The following is a 15,846-nucleotide window of genomic DNA, read 5'->3' on the forward strand; positions in this document are numbered from 1 at the left end:
AAAGAACAGACCAATCATAGAGCAATTCTCCATATTACGGCAAGGTGGCCGAGTGGTTAAGGCGCTGGTTTTAGGATTATTCCACCAGTGGGAAACCGCGCGAGTTCGAATCTCGTCCTTGTCATGATTTTTTTTTTCCTCTTTCAATTTTTTCTTTCTATTTTGACGACGTTTCGATTATTCTTTTGTTAGATTTATCTAGTTGCATTCGTCACATACCATATGGTCTTCTACGCTTTACTGCTGAGGGGCCATACATTACTTACTAGCGGCTATTCAACTCGTTGTGGTCGGGCTCTTGTTATATATTTCCACAGCAAATCAGCTGTTGTTATTGTTGGTTGTTCGGTGAGCGACTCTCGGCATTAGCTGCTCATCGTACCTGAAATAAGGAATGGACCCAGGAAATGGCTCTTCATATTTATTGTTATTACATTCTAGCTTTTAGAGAAGGAAACTGTATCGAGGGCAGTCGATATCTGACACATTAAATCAATTAATCACTCTCAATGGAAACGACACCCTGCTCTCCCACAAGTTCCTCCCACAGAGCTGTAATCTCCGTAGGAACATTCCACCGCACTTCAGACCTGAACGTCACGTAGCACCGCGTCCTATTCCGCTGTGCGGCCCTGGGAGGGTGGTCATCAGCCCACGCCCGCTCGCCGGGTTTCAAGAACTCAAAGGTGATACTGCGGTTAAAATTGGAAATCATCTCTATCTCTATCGATAAGTACAGACTCTGCAGTGACGGCATCCGGAGAGCTGCAGTGGCTGCTGACTTCATAAGAGGATCGAATGTCTTTGGATCCGGCCTTGTCCTCCATGTATGCAACGGCTGGTAACCGTTAAGCAGCGCCTCTCGGCCAACGGACAGGGAGTCAGCAAGTTCAGAATTAAAGGACGAGTTAGAGTCCGAGTCCGGGTCGGCGACCATTTCATCATGCGGCGCATGGTAATGAGAAGCCTCGACATCGCTAGGATTGCCTGTGTAATACCATCGACCGTCGTAAGTAATCGGCGCTCCTTCGATACGCACATTCTCAAGATATGGGAATGGATTGTCTCCGTTGAACAGCGTAGGTGAGACTGGCCAATTACCAGTGAGATTGAGAGTTTTCAGACGAGTGTTCTCAGCCAGTTTGCGAATGGCAGCGCCTAATGAATCTCCATCTGGATAATTGGGATCATCTAGTCTGTTTCGGAAGCTGTGGTTGCTTATAATGCCTTGGGTAATGCAGATATTCAAAGTCTGTAGATTACTCAATGCTGGTGAGTGCAGTGCATTAACAAGGCCTCCGGCTGTCAGTAAACATACCAAGAAGTACGTGAATAGGGACATTACATTGTCTGTGTTCATCTTGCATCTCGACCCGCTTGGTCTTGGGTGCGTTTAGGTCTAGCGTCAAAAAATCCAACCTGGGTAGCGAGGCGATAATCTTCCCAATAGCTGAAGGATGTAGTGATCGTGATGCAACCTGAATTACCAAGGCTTCGATAGAGGTACACTGCGGTAGATATGCTTGATCCAGGAGCAGGTAGTTGTCTTCAAATGTCCACCGCTTCTCCGCCAGCCCAGAGCCAACCTCTTCCGGTCTGCGTCCAATATCGAAGGGCAGCCCCGGATCCATAGGTGAGGATGCAGAGAGACCCAAGACAATGCCTTGTGCTTCCCAGGAGGAGATCTCATTGAAGGGATCCATGACACCTTGAGTAAATGCGGCATTGTTTGCTTTGCTTTCTCGACGTCTTTCCAGGCAGTGTATGCGATTCCTGCTGTAGGTTGGTAGGTCGATCTCATAGCGCAGCTTCCGCAGAAGACTTCTGCGTCTCGGCGATGAGAATACCTGGCGGAACATGTCCAGATCGGCACTATATATCTGTATTTTGGCCATGGTATAACGCTCTACTTCGTTTTGCCATTTGCGCGAGACGATCGTGTATGGGGAAACGTTGCAAACTGGTTTGGGCACCAGGATCTGGCGGCTTTTCATTGGGGGGACTTCAAAAAAATGGGTGATGATCAAGGCCAGGATTTCCTGGCTAAGAGACTCCATTTTATGGGCTGAAGTGGTAAAATATTGAAGAAACGGATATGGAATTGGACAATACTCTTGCATCAACAAGGTTAGCTGTATCTGTAAATAAGGGGCTGGGATGATCTTGGCTTCTTAAGGTGGGGAACACTCATACAACGCCTGATACTCGGTTTAGTCTCAGTCCGACTTGGCATTTTTGCTCCAGGGCCTCGCGTTGTTATGTGATCGACTATTCGACTCCGTTTAAAGGCTCTTCAAGCTGAAAACTCACTTAAGAGTGTGCTGAGCTGTAAACACCTAAGAGAGCGTGCAGGGATGTGGCGATGTTTGGCCAATCAATTTCAACCCTCTCTGTCCTCCCTTGTCAGAGGGCAGTGGTGAAATAGCAGATTTTTATTCATCTTTAGGTCCTGTATCTTTGACCTTGCGAGCAGTTACTTCTGTTCACTGCCTGCCATTCTCCTCTGCCTATCAATCATCCATCGCTAATCACCATTAAATTCACGTCTCTTCACCCACAACCATCTGTGTAGATATCGAATGATTGTTCCTATCAGCAGTAGCCGAAGCTGAGAGTAGGGCCATACTTATGCCCTTACCTTGCTTGGTATGAGAGCGATCGCGCTCTTCATCCTGAGGGATGCTACACACCATCAATCAAAGGCTTACACTCCATTATGGGTTTGGATAACCCGCCAAGACAGCTAGATCTTCACATCGCCTCCTGCGGAGACTCCTGAGAAAAAACACATATCATTAGCCAGCTGAGCTTTCACCCTCTCGGGTACAGCAGAGACTGTATCCGTTCCAACGCGGGTCGGACCTCTGTCACACACACAAGCACATACTAGGAGCAGCATATGACATACTTTACACTCCTCTTTAATAATATTTAGTAACTTCTCGTAATAACTAGTATCAAATCTACTCAGGCCCCCGACATATAACCTTTTAAGCCTGTAAAGGCTGGAAAGCGTCGAGCAACAGCTTGGCGGTTTCCATACTCCGCACAGCCTACCTTGGAGGAAGTAGGAACGCCTAGCTTAGGCGACCAGTGAGCCATTTAATCAGTCCTCCAATTCATGACGTAGATTAATCCTGGGGCAAAAGAGAAAGTAGTATTCTAACCTCAGGACAAATTCTATTATAAGATTACTAGAGGCCGATGTGGACCAAAATCAATCTATTTAAGGGGACTCGCTCATCTTCATTATACCATCCAGTACGCTCTATCTACATAGCGAAGCCATCCCAAAGCTCAATCAAACCATTCCTTGAATTCTTCCAATCACCCACCCAGGCGCCAATATGATAGCCTCCACCAACTCCAACGCTCTCAAAGTCCTTATTTTAGGGGGCGTTTTGTTCGCTTCCTTCGGACACTGTGGCCAAGTTCTAAACGCGGTCTGGTCTTTCGGCACTTTCAGCACTATCTCCGGTCCAAGTGGCAACGAGCATGGCTACGGTGGGGGATTTGGCCTATACAAAGAGGATGGCAGCCAGGTCTTCCACGACTCCCATCCCGGCGGCGGAACCAGCTGTGCGGGTGTGGGCGACGGCACCATCTTCTCTCTCACTGGCGGATGCCACGACGATTGGGGAATTTCGATTTAAGTGTCGCTCCGGCTTTGATGGACAGGCAGAGGATTGCTCCGTTCTAGACAAATATGCGCATGAAATCAATTCGGGAATCGGCGAGTCTAATACGAATTTCATTGGTATTGCCATAGCGACAGAGGGATGGTGTGGTACCTCATTTGAGCTTAAAGAGGGCGTGGATTGTCAGCCGGGTGTAGCTGGATTCAAGGTGACTCGTCTTCTGAACTAGGTAATCTGCAGGGGTTAAGCCACTATGTGTTAACTAAGTTACCTTGCTGGCTAGCTTCTGTCAGGCCACGGACAGTTAGTTAGGGTAACTAACTAGTTCGTTACTGTGTTAATCATCTGGCGCCCGATTTCTATACACAACAACACTGCTAAAAATGAAGCTTTTGAACCATATATATTCTATATTTCTTAAAGGCCTTTTGGTATGGCAAGTTTGACGCGCTGGAAAACCTATATATGCTTTTTAATTATCGCGGGACTGGCGGGGGAGGTTACTCAGAGTCCTCTATAATAAGTAAAACCTGCCTATACCGAGCTCGGATATGGCGAGTTCCCGGCTATAGCGAGATCACCCGGCCGTCTCATTTAATTCGCTATATCCGGGTTTGACTGTCATTCTCCGTGCATAAGGCTGATCGAATAAGACGACCTGCATAAAAGGCGGTACAACAGCGAAGATAGGGCTGCCGGTCACATGTTCAGCTTACGGCTCGGCTGTATACTGCGTTATGCCGACCCCTCTTCATCTCTTCCTCATTCACGCTCCGTATATTCTCTCGAGCGGTCAAAATGGCAACTACCACAATAGAGATCTGTACCCTCGAGAACGAGCCCCAGGAGCGCCCGCAGAATCAACCGCCTACAGCCACCTCGGCCCAGCCGGTTGAGGCCCTCGACATCGACCCAGCTGAGCCTAACTACCCAACAGGCACCAAGTTCTGGTTCACCCTCGTCGCTTTAGGTTTGATTCTCACACTCGGCGGCCTAGATGCCAACATTGTCGCTACAGCCGTGCCCAGTATCACCAACGACTTCCACACCGTCGCCGATGTGGGCTGGTACGCTTCGGCATTTCGGCTATGCTCGTGTGCGTTCCAGTTCGGGTTCGCGAAGCTGTATAAGCACTTCTCGATCAGGAGTATATTCTTGCTATGTAATAGTATCTTTCTTGTTGGCTCGCTGCTCTGCGCCACCGCTGCGTCGTCGACTATGTTCATTGTAGGGAGGGCAGTGTCGGGCCTCGGCTTCTCGGGCGAGCTGGCCGGGTGCTTTGCGGTTCTGGTGCACATTCTCCCACTTGACAAGCGGCCTGTGTATTCTGGGTTGATGGCGTCTGTGGAAATGGTGGCAATTATCTCGGCGCCTGTTGTGGGTGGTGCCTTGACGCAGTCGTTGGGGTGGAGGTGGTGTTTTTGGTGTGTTCCAATGCACAATCAACGTGGATAATATTAACTTGTATAGGATCAACCTTCCCATCGGTGCTTTGTCTTTAGCAGCCATGTTCTTCCTCTTCTCGGACCCAAGAACCCGCCAGGAAGATGACCTCACGTTAACTCAGAAGATCAGAGAGCTGGACCTCGTCAGCAACTTCTTGTTCATACCGTCTCTCACAGCGCTTTTTATAGCTCTTTCCTGGGCGGGCACAAAATATCCCTGGTCAGATGGGAAAGTGATTGCATTATTCGTCATGTTCGGTGTCCTCTTCGCAGCCTTTATATTCAATCAACACCGACGCGGCGACTCAGCGGTGCTTCCATTCCGTATCATCAAACACCGGAATGTCATCGCGGGCTTCATCTTCACGACCTGCACAAACTCCATGACCAATGTCCTCGAGTGGTATCTGCCAACATACTATCAGATTGTTCGAGATCGGGTATGCAAATCCGACCCAATCCATGACTTCTAACTAATGATTCTAGACTTCAGCCGAAAGCGGCTACCTGATGATCCCCATCCTCGTCGGGATGATGCTAGGACTCATGCTCCAAGGCATCGGAACCACGACGCTGGGATACTACTCCCCTTTTATGATATTCGGCTCGATATGCATGCCCATCGCTGCAGGTCTGATGACAACGTACACCGTGGACACCTCTCTCGCCCAGATTATCCTCTATTCTGGATTCGCGGGCTTCAGTGGCGGCATTGGCTTCCAGGGTCCGCAGGCCGCTGTTCAGACGACGATGAGTGCGGCGGATGTGAACCTTGCCATTGGGGTTATTCTGTTCGGGCAGAGTATGGGTCCGGCTGTTTTCCTTGCCGTTGGACAGGTGATATTTACGAATCTATTGGCGGGGAGTTTGGAGAGTATTGTTCCGGGATTGACGCCTAAACATATCGAAGAGACGGGGCTCGGGGATATTAAGGATTTGGTTCCGGTGCATATGCTGGATAAGGCTTTGGGTGCTATGGATAGAAGCTTGACGAGGACTTGGTATCTTTCTGTTGCGCTGGGGTGTACGACGATTGTAGGGAGTCTTTTGATCGAGTGGCGCTCAGTGAAGAAGAAGCAGTCGTGATGTTTCCGAGCTTAATTCAGGATACCATACGGGTTATTTAATATACGGTGTGGCATTTTGTATATTGTCAAATAGGTATCCCTTTAGTTAATAGCTAAGCTATGCCATCGCACCATTTACTCTCAGAACCTGCCCCGACACCCAGTTGCTATCCTTTCCACAAAGAAAGTAAACCGCATTCGCAATCTCATCTGGTTCTCCAATACGACCAAATGGGCTGTTCCCAGCGACAGCCTTGAGGACCTGATCCGACTTGCCCTCGAGGAAGAGCCCCGTGGTTGTAGGGCCGGGGGCGATGCAGTTCACCAGGATGCCATTCCGGGCGAGATCCTTGGCCATGATTCGCGACATTTGTTCGACGGCCCCTTTGGCTGAGCCGTATAGGAGATATGGAGGGGCAATATTTGACAGGCCGATGACGCTTGTGGAGACGAAGATGATGCGCCCACCTGGTGGAATGTGCTTTACTGCTTTCTGCGGGGGTTAGTTATCACGCCCCATAGTTTGATTCAGTAAGTAAAAAGTACCTGTGCAAGGAAGTATGGCCCTTTAACGGTTATATTGTAGACGCGGTCAAAGTCTTCCTCGGTGGTGTGTTCCAGGTCGCGCATGGGCATGATGCCGGCATTGGGGATGAGGACATCAATCTTGCCAAACTTAGCGACGGCCGCTTCAACGAGACGGTCGAGATCTGGAAGCCTGGAGGCGTCAGCTTGAACAGCTAGAGCTCGATCCTGGCCGATTTCCTGGACTAGTTCGCTGGCGGAAGTGGCGTCGGTGTTGTAGTTAAGCACAACACTGGCCCCTTCGCTAGCGAGACGTTGGGCGGTGGCTTTGCCGATGCCTTTGGAGGCGCCGGTTATGAGGACGACTTTTCCAGAGAGAGACATTGTAGATGATGGACTGGTTGTGAGGGGTGAACGAGGTTGTTGAGGCTCTTATATAGAGACTCCGGCTTTACGTCGGTCTCCGGTCGGATTACGCAGCGTGTCAGTTTCCATTTACTTTCTTCTGTCTATCTGAGGCTGAGCTACAGACTGGCCAATAAGGGCTGGTATTAAACGTATCGGCCGTTAGTGAAGGAAAAGCAACTCTTTTCTGGAGTCTGGAGTCTTGACGTCGTCCATGTTAGGGCCGTATGTTATCTCCGGCCTGTTACTGCCGTATTCTTCTTCTCATCTATCCATTATTAGATCAATATTGATACTTATAAAAGATGATCAAATAGATCGAACTTATTACAAACAATGATCTGGATTCCCCTCTGGATTCCCCCACCAAGTCGGAAACGGCCTTTCAGTGCCACTCGCCCCCAGCACCGCAAACGACAGCACGAAGATAATAAGCTGTGACCCCCCATCCAGCGCCGCCCCAATGAGATAGTTATACTCATTATAGATCCTGGGCATGCGCTGCCGTAGCCAGAACTGCGAGAACACACCCACCGCAATCGCAGACCACACCCATGCCGTGTTGCCATAGTACCGCTCGCCGGCGAATGAGGCCACAATTGCCGTGTTGAGAGGCCAGTTCTTGGTCCGTGGGAAGATTTTGATTACTGCCCAGTGTGCGACTGGGAGAGCGAGCCCGATTAATAGTCCCAGCGGTACGATGAGGTATCGGCCCTCGGTGCCGTAGACTTGCTTTGCCAGGGACCAGGTGATTGCTTGGCTGTTGAGGGACTGGACTGTTGAGCCGCTCCAGACATTGTTCCCGATTGGATCGAGGAGGATCTCGCGCTGGTTCGTGACGATTGTGATCATGACGGCGTAGTTGAGCCCGGCGCCGAGGAGGGTACCGTAGACTTGCGTGGCGAACATGATTCGGTGCGGGACCTTGGTGTATTGCCCGACTTTGAGCCAGTTGGCGAGGTTGACGGAGAGAAGAATGACCTGATGAGACCAGCTGGCGAAGTAGAGGCCTGCGAGGGGCCGGCCTGGGTGGAGGGCGCCGGCGACCATCTTGGAGAGTTGGTTCGTGGACACGCCGGTGCCGTAGAGGCCGTAGAGCACGCAGGAGAAGGGGGCAATGAAGGCACCGAGGATCAGCGAGATGATGTATCCCCATGCTGGGAGGGTGGTTTCGCCTTTGATTGTCACGATGAGGCCCGCGAAGAAGGCGAGAACGAACGAGGCGATGTACCACCACATGGGGACTTCTTTGTATTTGAGCATGCCCTGGTAATGCGGATCAGGCTGGGTTCTACTTCGTGCCTGTTTCCATGCCAGGGCCATGTCTTTCCAGTAAAAGATAAGCACATGTGTGATCAGGGCACCGATGGCGAGATTCTGTGTCAGGTAGCCCCAGACGGTGCTCGATGTTAGATTCGGCAGACCGACTTGCTCGAGCTTGTCGTAGTCGATTGTCCCCTCTGCGTTTGTGACTGAGTCCGGTGAGAAGGTATCTCCATTACTTTGGAACATCGAGGTCGACATGAAGGGAAACGACTTTGCATCCCAGGCGTTGCCGTAGTATAACCCGGCCATCACCACGTAGAAGATCGCATACCCGATCCAGGAATTTATCTGCTGCTTCAGGGGTAGTGATATATACAGACTTTGGATATACTGCCAGTCCAGAGAAAAGTTCAGCAGCCCCAGTCCCTCGTTGGAAGAGGCGCCTCCAAAGATGGTCGTGAAGATCTTCCTTGTATTCTCCGGTGCGCCCATCGATGCCAGGCAAAATACAGACAACCCCCCAAACCAGGTTACCATGTACGCAGGAAACAGCTCCCAAACTGCTGCAGTTCCCAGGGCCCAGCCAAACTTGGTCAGTCGGCGTTTGTTGGCGCGCGGGTCAAAGTGCAGATTCTGGTAGAGGACCACCTGCGGCAGGGTCGACCAGTAGACCATTTCAGCAGGATAGACGATCAACGGTCGCAACAGACCTGCAAGAACGAATCCACAGAGTGCAATGGAGAAAGTACTCAGTACGGCGGTCGATGCTGAGATGTGGACGTCGTAGAACAGCCGCTCGACGGCGTGCACCTCAACACCTGCAAGGCCATTGTTTCCTGAGGATGCGATAAGCGCGGCGACTACGTGCTCTTTGATTCCGAAGTGCTGGCCAGAGTTCAGGAATCGGAGACTCTTTTGGACCCAGGGATGTGAGAATCGCTCCGGTTGGGGGGTAAAAGTAGCCCACAGTTTGCCAAAGACGAAGACGAGAACTGGGCATGTTAGCGCGCCAAAGAAAAAAAAAATTATAGTCTACATACGCTGCAGAAATACCGCCGATACCTGCACTTGGTACGGCTTGAACACGTAGAGAATAGTGATCACGCTCGACAGGGCAGTGAAGATGGTGCCCAGCACGATGGAGCGAAAGGTCAGAGCAGGATCACCGTCATCGCGGTCAGAGATGATGAATTTCGAGACATCGGCGCCTACAAAGTTAGACTTGTCTCGTGTATAGAGAGAATAACGTACCAGTGTGTATCACAGGGTGGCCTTTGACATATTGGACGCCGTCGTCGGCCTGGACATGGTCGGCATCGCTGTCCCTGTCTACGGCAGTTTCGACCACCGCGCTGTCTTTGTGGGGAGCCATATCTGTACCTGAATAACATTTACTAAAGGGGGAACCTGTTTATATCCATACTCTGTACAGCTGCTGTGTTGGGTTACATTGCGATGGCGCAATCAGCCCTTAAATGAGGAGCAACAGACTCCATCGACCAGCGGGAAAAGCCGAGCCTGTGAGATCTCTATTTACAAATATTGATCAATCTAAATCACCTTGGCAATGCTTGTCGTGATCGAAGTGCCAGATGATCAAAACCATGCGGGGTCTCGTTAACGCCATCTGCGACGCTGATTGCGTTCGCAACAGGACGAAAGAGGGCATTCATTTCTCTCTGCTCTTCATCTAACTCTGCTATCCATCGACTGATACTATCACTTAGTAAAATGGCTCCTGTTGCAGTTATTCCGCCCGTGCCAGTTGGTCCGCCCGGCCAGCCTGATATTCAGTACCTGCCGGATCCCATCAAGTACGCTGCTCGCACAAAGCGACGCCAGCAGGAAGACCTTCCCCGGGCGCTGCCAGAGGGTTTTCCGCAGAGGCTCGACTCTGACCTCGCATGGGATGGAACCGATCTGGCCCAGGTATACGACTGGAACTACCATCTCACTGAAGACGACCTGAAAGAAGTGGAGGGAGCTCTCCAGCACTTCAAGGGTATGCCACATCGCTTATTACAGGGTCTTTTACTAACGAGCCAGGTCTAAATCTACCCCTGGGGCTTGTCAACCAGGGAACATTCCCCCTGCCAAAATTACATGAGACCCTCCGCTCCATCTCAAAGGAGATCCATCTGGGTCGCGGGTTCAAGGTAATCCGCGGCGTCCCTGTCGACCAGCACACCCGCGAAGAGAACATTATAATCTACGCAGGAATTACCTCGCACATCGCAACAGTCCGCGGTCGTCAAGACAACAACTGGCAGGGCCAGCCAGCTGATGTGGTCCTCGCCCACATCACCGACCTCAGTCGCAAGGTCGACACAAAGACCATCAAGGCCCCGGCATATACCACCGAGAAACAGGTCTTCCACACTGACGCAGGCGACGTTATTACTTTATTTGCCCTAGAAGAGGCAGAGAGCGGCGGCCAGAGCTACCTCTCTAGCAGCTGGCATGTGTACAATGAGTTGGCCCGCACCAGACCTGATCTCATCCACACCCTCTCTGAGCCGTGGGTTACCGACCAGGGAAAGGAGGCTATCAGTCGTCCACTACTATATCATCAACCCGAGGATGGCGACTCTCCTGAGCGTTTGATTATCCAGTATGCCCGTCGTAATTTCACGGGGTACTGGGGGAAACCTCGCTCCGCGAACCTTCCGCCCATCACTGAGGCCCAGGCAGAGGCTTTAGATGCGCTGCACTACCTCGCGGAGAAATCGGCAGTGTCGCTTGATTTCCACAAGGGCGATATTCAGGTCGTTAATAATCTCTCGATTTTCCACGCGCGGGCCGAGTTCACGGACTCTGATGCGAAGCGCCGTCATCTGGTTCGGCTGTGGCTCCGGGATCCGGAGCTGGCTTGGAAGACGCCCGATGGGTTGAAGTCGAGGTGGGAATATGTGTATGACGGGGTTTCCGCTGAGAATGCCATCTTTCCTCTTGATCCTTTTGTCAGAAGTCAGTGAACCTAAACAAGAGTGAGGATATGTATCGTAAATACTTCCTAATTAGGCAATTATAGTTGAGGTTGTGACTTCCCAATCTGGTATTGTAAACGAACATCGGCTGGGATTTATCTCAGGACAGTCCTTCAGCAATTTGATATATTACTTTGGAAGGTCTTTTTATTGCAAATGGCGGATCAATTCTAACATCTCCATTTGTCATTGCTTAAAATTACTTGACGTGGCCGTACCGACATCTGAGTTGCGGATATATATCTCGTCCACAGGGTGGTATATATACCCTGCCCTTGTAAACGAGTACCAGATTAGTTTCATGATATGCCACACTTTTATAATAAGCTGAATTGAAGACCAATATTAAACCTAACAGGGCTATAGCAAACATACAGAAAGTTATCACATTAAATGAAACCGTACTTAACTACGATATCGGACTTCCCCCTACCCTTATCTGATTGTGTGCCACCGGCAGATCCACAGCTTAAAAAACAAACCGGACGCCTAAAAATCTCGACCTTTCCCAGGAAGCGGACCAAGATCTGGTATCCACTGAACTAAACAGTCTCTTCCTGGCGATCAAGGCTTGCACCGAGTGGGTCGATCTTGGGCTGTTCGCTGCTGGAGGAATGCCCGGCATCGTATCCACTGCAATTGTTAGCAACGGGTCGCATCCCTGGCAAAGGAACTTACAAAATCGCATCCATCTCGTCTAGGGTTCGCCCCTTTGTCTCTGGGAGGAAGAAGAACGACCACAAGGTGGCTAGCATCATCCACGAGGCGAAAAAGAACCAGGTGCCGTACCCGAAGCGGTTGAAGATGTAGGGCAGCGCCTTGGTGATGATGAACTGGATTAACCTGTTTGGATTAGGAGGGAACTGTAAAAAGTGATTCAGGCGTACCATTGCACCAGGGCAGCCCATGTTCCTGTCAGGTTTCGCAGTGCGCCTGGGAAGATCTCCGCCGACACAATCCACGGGATCCCATTGAGGCCAAAAGACCAGCTAAGAGAGTTAGTGACTGGCCTGAAAAGTGAAAGAGTAGCTTACAAGACCGAGTAGATCATGATCATTGCCGTTGCTGCTTTTCCACCTGCTTCTGTGGACGGCGACAGCTCGCCCCCGGCGTCGATGATATCGGCCGGATGCCCGACTTTGACATACGCACCCACGAACCAGAGGCAAAGCGAGCAGGCAAGAGACGAAATGATGGTCGGCTGTCGGCGGCCCCAGATATCAATGAGCACGCCGTAGAAGATGATCGACGCGACCGCTGCAACAAACGGTTAATGCCTGCACATGAGCAGATGGAGGCACCCACCTTTCACCAGACCGTAGATTCCTGTATACAGCGCGACATCGGTGATGCCCAGCGAGGTAAACAGCGTCGGAGAGTAATAGTTGATCGCTGCAGCGCCGGACATATTCTGCAGCACAAAGGCACACCACACCAACAGCACGCGGTTCCACATTCCATGCCGCGAGAGCTCGTATAGAGCGCCCCGGAAGTACGCCCACGAGCCATGGCCGTACTTTTCTGCAATGCGCGCCTCGTCCTGGAGCCTGGAGCGGATCATCTCGATATCTTCCTGCACGTCTGCTCTCGTCAGATTGTTAGGCTTCCAGTACTGATAGGAATGCTTACACTGATGCGACCGGGGTAACTTCCTCAGCACCTCCAGCGCAGTCGCTGCGTCGTCCTCGCGGTTCTTTCGCATCAGCCATAGCGGGCTCTCGTGGAGGACGAATCCTCCGAGTAGGAGGACACCGGCTGGGATGATCTGTACTGCCATCGGGACTCTCCAGCTCGCCATCGAGGAGTTGTCCATGTTCTGGTTGATTCCGTAGTTGATCCAGAAGCCTACCAAGCTGCCGATTTGGTATGAAACCTCGAAGAAGCCGGTGAGGATGCCGCGGATTGACACGATGGATAACTCGGCGATGTAGCTTGGGACGGTCGCTGTGATTGCGCCGCAGGCGATCCCGGTCAGTGCTCGTCCTGCGTCTTTGCGGTATTAGTACGCATCGCAGGCTGCATAAATATGATTCTCCAGCAGCCTACAGATGTAAGATAGCTGATGGGTGGCAGCCGTCATGATGATTGCTCCGATCAGAAACAGAAGCGTATTCGCCTGCAGAGCCCATTTCCGTCCGATCTTCTCTGTCACTAGATCATAATCAGCGAGTTTATACTGACTCAACATGTGGAGGCTCACGGAGAAAGCAGAAAATTGCGCCAAAGAAAGCGCCGGCCTGGAAGGTAGACGTGATATTGCTCGAGATATCCGCAGCCTCGGACTCAACGATGTTGAAGGCATCCACGAAGCTCTGGCGGGCAATGGTCGTTCCGATAAAGGCCGAATCATAGCCAAACCTGGAACTTGTTAGTAACGTTTTCTGGAGCTGTAGAGGACGGCGTACAGCAGCGAGCCCGTGGCGATTATCGTCGCCTCGGTGTACAGTCGCCAGTTGTACACCTCCTCTGGCGTTGGCCGGTCCTCGACAGTGCGAAACATGGGGACAGTTTACTGGAGAGTTTAAAGAAGGCGAGCATGCGGGGATGGAAATACTAGAAAAAAGCAAGCGGGGTACATTGTTCTATGAAGCTATTCTGATTGATGGAAGATTCCTGTCCGGCGCCGAGTGGACAGCTACACGACAGATCCAACGAGCCAGGCTGCACTTGTCAATTAAAGCATCTCAGTGCACGCCCGGCGCCAGTGTCCTCGGGACCGAAACTTCCAACTGTCGGGGCAGTGGTCAGGATGAACCGGGAGACCGTCCCTAGTGATCAGTTTATCACGGAGCTCACATAACAGCTCGTCGGGATCATAGACGTCGTCTAGGTAAGCAAAGACCGACCAGAAAGGTGCGAATCCATCAGACAAATCCACTCCGCGCACAGCGAAAGCAAGAAGCAGTCGACACCACAGCGTATCAAGACTGGGATTGCGGCCGTAGTCTCGACAACGGCACAAGATCAGAGACTCGACAAAGGCACGCCGCGTGAGGACCCTGATCGGATAGAGCTCAGCCCATGGCTCGGGCATGCACGCAGATGCGAGCGTGATGTGGGGGCTTTCATCATTCAAGTCCCGGAGCGACCACACCATCTTGGACATTGGATAGAGCGTTAGCGGAAGCCCCGATGGGACGACGTGGAAATGGGCAGCTCCTACAACCCCAAATCGCACGGGATCATCAGACGGCGGCTCGTTTGGACATCGATCCTCCTTGAAGACCGCACAGCTGGGGTCGACGCAGCGAGGGTATCCGGGGTTAGCAGCAAGTGCATCAATCGCTTGCTGGACCTGGTCGTCTGGCACGAGAAAGATCATTTCCTTGAAGAATTCTAAGTTAGCTCCAACCACTCGATTTAGCCGGGGGGGGATATTACATACTGGGATTAATCGCACATCACACAGGATGGAAACAGCCGGCCAGCCTGAAAGTACGTTCAACACGCCGACGTTGTCCATAATCTGTGCTGCAGAGGCCATGGCTGCGCACAAATCCGCATTTTCCTGGAGTTCTTCAGGGTCTGTTACATCCGTGAAGGTAAGGAGGTGGGGTTCTTCGCTGGACATGATGGTTAAAAGTAAGCAGAAAATCGCGTGTTTGCGGTGGAATCTGGAATGCAGCTAATCGAAGCAAACTGGGACATTCTTATACCCTTCATGACAGGGTCCCTCGGGCTGCTTTGGTCTTGTTCACTCACTTGTTCACTTAGGGTTAAGTTTGGTTGAGGCAGTAGTAGAAACCAATATAAAAAGAAAGCGTCTGTCGAGACGAGACTATCAAAGGGAGCCAGACTGTTCTCAAAGGTAGATCAACAAAACATAGGATAGACATAGGACATAGAATACACAAAACTAAACAACCAGGCACACACTCAGTCTCAACCTGGGCCTGGTCCTTTATCCTGTGAGCTGTGAAGGTTCTTGGTCAGTATTTGCACACCCACTGAAACGAACAAAACCTGCACTTACGCAGCGGATCCCTCAGCCTTGTTCCCACGTCTGACCTTGAGGAGTCTTCCAGGGTAACTCATGAGACGATTAGCTTGCTCGACAAAGCGTTTCGTCGCGCTGGCCGAAGTCTTGGATGTCCCATCGCATTCTTCTTCCCTGGTCGCCCCCGTGGGATGAACAGACCCTTTCGGCTTCTGCCGTCCGAAAATCTTCATTCCTGCCATGGAGACCCTGTGCTCTTTGCCGTATTCTTCCGATTTAGAACTCCCTTGGTCATCGGAGTCAGAGCCGCTGTCTTCACCTCCCGTAGCAAGCTTCCTCCCACCCTCCCCTCCGCACCTTTCCTTTGCATCCCCCCCCTTGCTCTCATTTCGAGTGTCTGATGGTTGTTGTTGTTGTGGATTTCTTCGTTCTTTCTTTGGGTGTATTTCGGGACCGCCAATGTGCTCTTTGGTCACCGACCCGTGTCCTGCCACGGGTGCGCTCTGCTCGCTAGAAAGGCTCGGTGGGCCCAATAGCATCATGGGTTCGATTTCGGTCATTTAGGTGGTTTTCGTA

At 51.3% G+C, this 15,846-nt stretch overlaps 9 protein-coding genes and 1 non-coding gene across 10 annotated transcripts; 4 read left to right on the forward strand and 6 right to left on the reverse strand.

Annotated features, from left to right (window-relative positions):
* Positions 1–38: 38 nt before the first annotated feature.
* ASPVEDRAFT_t73 lies at positions 39–124 on the forward strand. Its single transcript has one exon. It is a non-coding gene; the product is annotated as a tRNA-Leu (tRNA).
* A 278-nt stretch (positions 125–402) lies between these two features.
* ASPVEDRAFT_168074 (uncharacterized protein) lies at positions 403–2,112 on the reverse strand. The gene is made up of 2 exons (XM_040808673.1): positions 1,346–2,112; positions 403–1,296 (listed from the first exon to the last, which is right to left on the reverse strand). The coding sequence occupies exons 1-2, from the start codon at positions 2,055–2,057 to the stop codon at positions 497–499; spliced, it is 1,512 nt and encodes a 503-aa protein (XP_040667685.1). The 5' UTR covers positions 2,058–2,112; the 3' UTR covers positions 403–496.
* A 1,235-nt stretch (positions 2,113–3,347) lies between these two features.
* Positions 3,348–3,653, forward strand: ASPVEDRAFT_28556 (uncharacterized protein; the record flags this gene model as incomplete). The annotated part of the gene is made up of 1 exon (XM_040810127.1): positions 3,348–3,653. The coding sequence occupies one exon, from the start codon at positions 3,348–3,350 to the stop codon at positions 3,651–3,653; it is 306 nt and encodes a 101-aa protein (XP_040667686.1).
* A 764-nt stretch (positions 3,654–4,417) lies between these two features.
* On the forward strand, positions 4,418–6,299 carry ASPVEDRAFT_62155 (MDR family MFS transporter). The gene is made up of 3 exons (XM_040815600.1): positions 4,418–5,062; positions 5,109–5,523; positions 5,570–6,299. Exons 1-3 carry the CDS (start codon positions 4,437–4,439, stop codon positions 6,167–6,169), a joined length of 1,641 nt encoding a protein of 546 aa, XP_040667687.1. The 5' UTR covers positions 4,418–4,436; the 3' UTR covers positions 6,170–6,299.
* On the reverse strand, positions 5,840–7,169 carry ASPVEDRAFT_150675 (putative oxidoreductase, short-chain dehydrogenase/reductase family). The gene is made up of 2 exons (XM_040808246.1): positions 6,697–7,169; positions 5,840–6,643 (listed from the first exon to the last, which is right to left on the reverse strand). The coding sequence occupies exons 1-2, from the start codon at positions 7,057–7,059 to the stop codon at positions 6,269–6,271; spliced, it is 738 nt and encodes a 245-aa protein (XP_040667688.1). The 5' UTR covers positions 7,060–7,169; the 3' UTR covers positions 5,840–6,268.
* A 238-nt stretch (positions 7,170–7,407) lies between these two features.
* ASPVEDRAFT_130852 (OPT family oligopeptide transporter) lies at positions 7,408–9,718 on the reverse strand (the record flags this gene model as incomplete). Its single annotated transcript, XM_040806760.1, has 3 exons — positions 7,408–9,338; positions 9,387–9,554; positions 9,598–9,718. The coding sequence occupies 3 exons, from the start codon at positions 9,716–9,718 to the stop codon at positions 7,408–7,410; spliced, it is 2,220 nt and encodes a 739-aa protein (XP_040667689.1).
* Positions 9,719–10,077: 359 nt separating this feature from the next.
* Positions 10,078–11,321, forward strand: ASPVEDRAFT_129568 (TauD/TfdA family dioxygenase; the record flags this gene model as incomplete). The annotated part of the gene is made up of 3 exons (XM_040806645.1): positions 10,078–10,348; positions 10,393–10,586; positions 10,623–11,321. The coding sequence occupies 3 exons, from the start codon at positions 10,078–10,080 to the stop codon at positions 11,319–11,321; spliced, it is 1,164 nt and encodes a 387-aa protein (XP_040667690.1).
* A 245-nt stretch (positions 11,322–11,566) lies between these two features.
* Positions 11,567–13,848, reverse strand: ASPVEDRAFT_41470 (sugar porter family MFS transporter). The gene is made up of 9 exons (XM_040812351.1): positions 13,739–13,848; positions 13,534–13,691; positions 13,380–13,484; positions 12,963–13,322; positions 12,639–12,914; positions 12,368–12,590; positions 12,221–12,322; positions 12,012–12,176; positions 11,567–11,966 (listed from the first exon to the last, which is right to left on the reverse strand). The coding sequence occupies exons 1-9, from the start codon at positions 13,831–13,833 to the stop codon at positions 11,876–11,878; spliced, it is 1,575 nt and encodes a 524-aa protein (XP_040667691.1). The 5' UTR covers positions 13,834–13,848; the 3' UTR covers positions 11,567–11,875.
* A 53-nt stretch (positions 13,849–13,901) lies between these two features.
* On the reverse strand, positions 13,902–15,201 carry ASPVEDRAFT_653232 (uncharacterized protein). The gene has a single exon (XM_040815798.1). The coding sequence runs from the start codon at positions 14,902–14,904 to the stop codon at positions 14,008–14,010; it is 897 nt and encodes a 298-aa protein (XP_040667692.1). The 5' UTR covers positions 14,905–15,201; the 3' UTR covers positions 13,902–14,007.
* A 14-nt stretch (positions 15,202–15,215) lies between these two features.
* Positions 15,216–15,830, reverse strand: ASPVEDRAFT_83453 (uncharacterized protein; the record flags this gene model as incomplete). Its single annotated transcript, XM_040817391.1, has 2 exons — positions 15,216–15,246; positions 15,307–15,830. 2 exons carry the CDS (start codon positions 15,828–15,830, stop codon positions 15,216–15,218), a joined length of 555 nt encoding a protein of 184 aa, XP_040667693.1.
* Between the last annotated feature and the right edge of the window lie 16 nt (positions 15,831–15,846).

This window comes from Aspergillus versicolor (assembly GCF_001890125.1).
Source record: "Aspergillus versicolor CBS 583.65 unplaced genomic scaffold ASPVEscaffold_4, whole genome shotgun sequence".
In the NCBI taxonomy this organism is placed as follows: Eukaryota; Fungi; Ascomycota; class Eurotiomycetes; order Eurotiales; family Aspergillaceae; genus Aspergillus; species Aspergillus versicolor.

Coding starts and splice junctions, on each gene's coding strand:
- ASPVEDRAFT_168074 (XM_040808673.1), bottom strand. CDS start 2,057: ATGGAGTCTCTTAGCCAGGAAATCCTGGCCTTGATCATCACCCATTTT. Junction 1,297..1,345: donor GCAAGATGAACACAGACAAT/GTAATGTCCCTA, acceptor TGACAGCCGGAG/GCCTTGTTAATGCACTGCAC.
- ASPVEDRAFT_62155 (XM_040815600.1), top strand. CDS start 4,437: ATGGCAACTACCACAATAGAGATCTGTACCCTCGAGAACGAGCCCCAG. Junction 5,063..5,108: donor GGGTGGAGGTGGTGTTTTTG/GTGTGTTCCAAT, acceptor TAACTTGTATAG/GATCAACCTTCCCATCGGTG. Junction 5,524..5,569: donor ATCAGATTGTTCGAGATCGG/GTATGCAAATCC, acceptor TAATGATTCTAG/ACTTCAGCCGAAAGCGGCTA.
- ASPVEDRAFT_150675 (XM_040808246.1), bottom strand. CDS start 7,059: ATGTCTCTCTCTGGAAAAGTCGTCCTCATAACCGGCGCCTCCAAAGGC. Junction 6,644..6,696: donor GGCCATACTTCCTTGCACAG/GTACTTTTTACT, acceptor TAACCCCCGCAG/AAAGCAGTAAAGCACATTCC.
- ASPVEDRAFT_41470 (XM_040812351.1), bottom strand. CDS start 13,833: ATGTTTCGCACTGTCGAGGACCGGCCAACGCCAGAGGAGGTGTACAAC. Junction 12,323..12,367: donor ATCATGATCTACTCGGTCTT/GTAAGCTACTCT, acceptor TAACTCTCTTAG/CTGGTCTTTTGGCCTCAATG. Junction 11,967..12,011: donor GACGAGATGGATGCGATTTT/GTAAGTTCCTTT, acceptor TAACAATTGCAG/TGGATACGATGCCGGGCATT.
- ASPVEDRAFT_653232 (XM_040815798.1), bottom strand. CDS start 14,904: ATGTCCAGCGAAGAACCCCACCTCCTTACCTTCACGGATGTAACAGAC.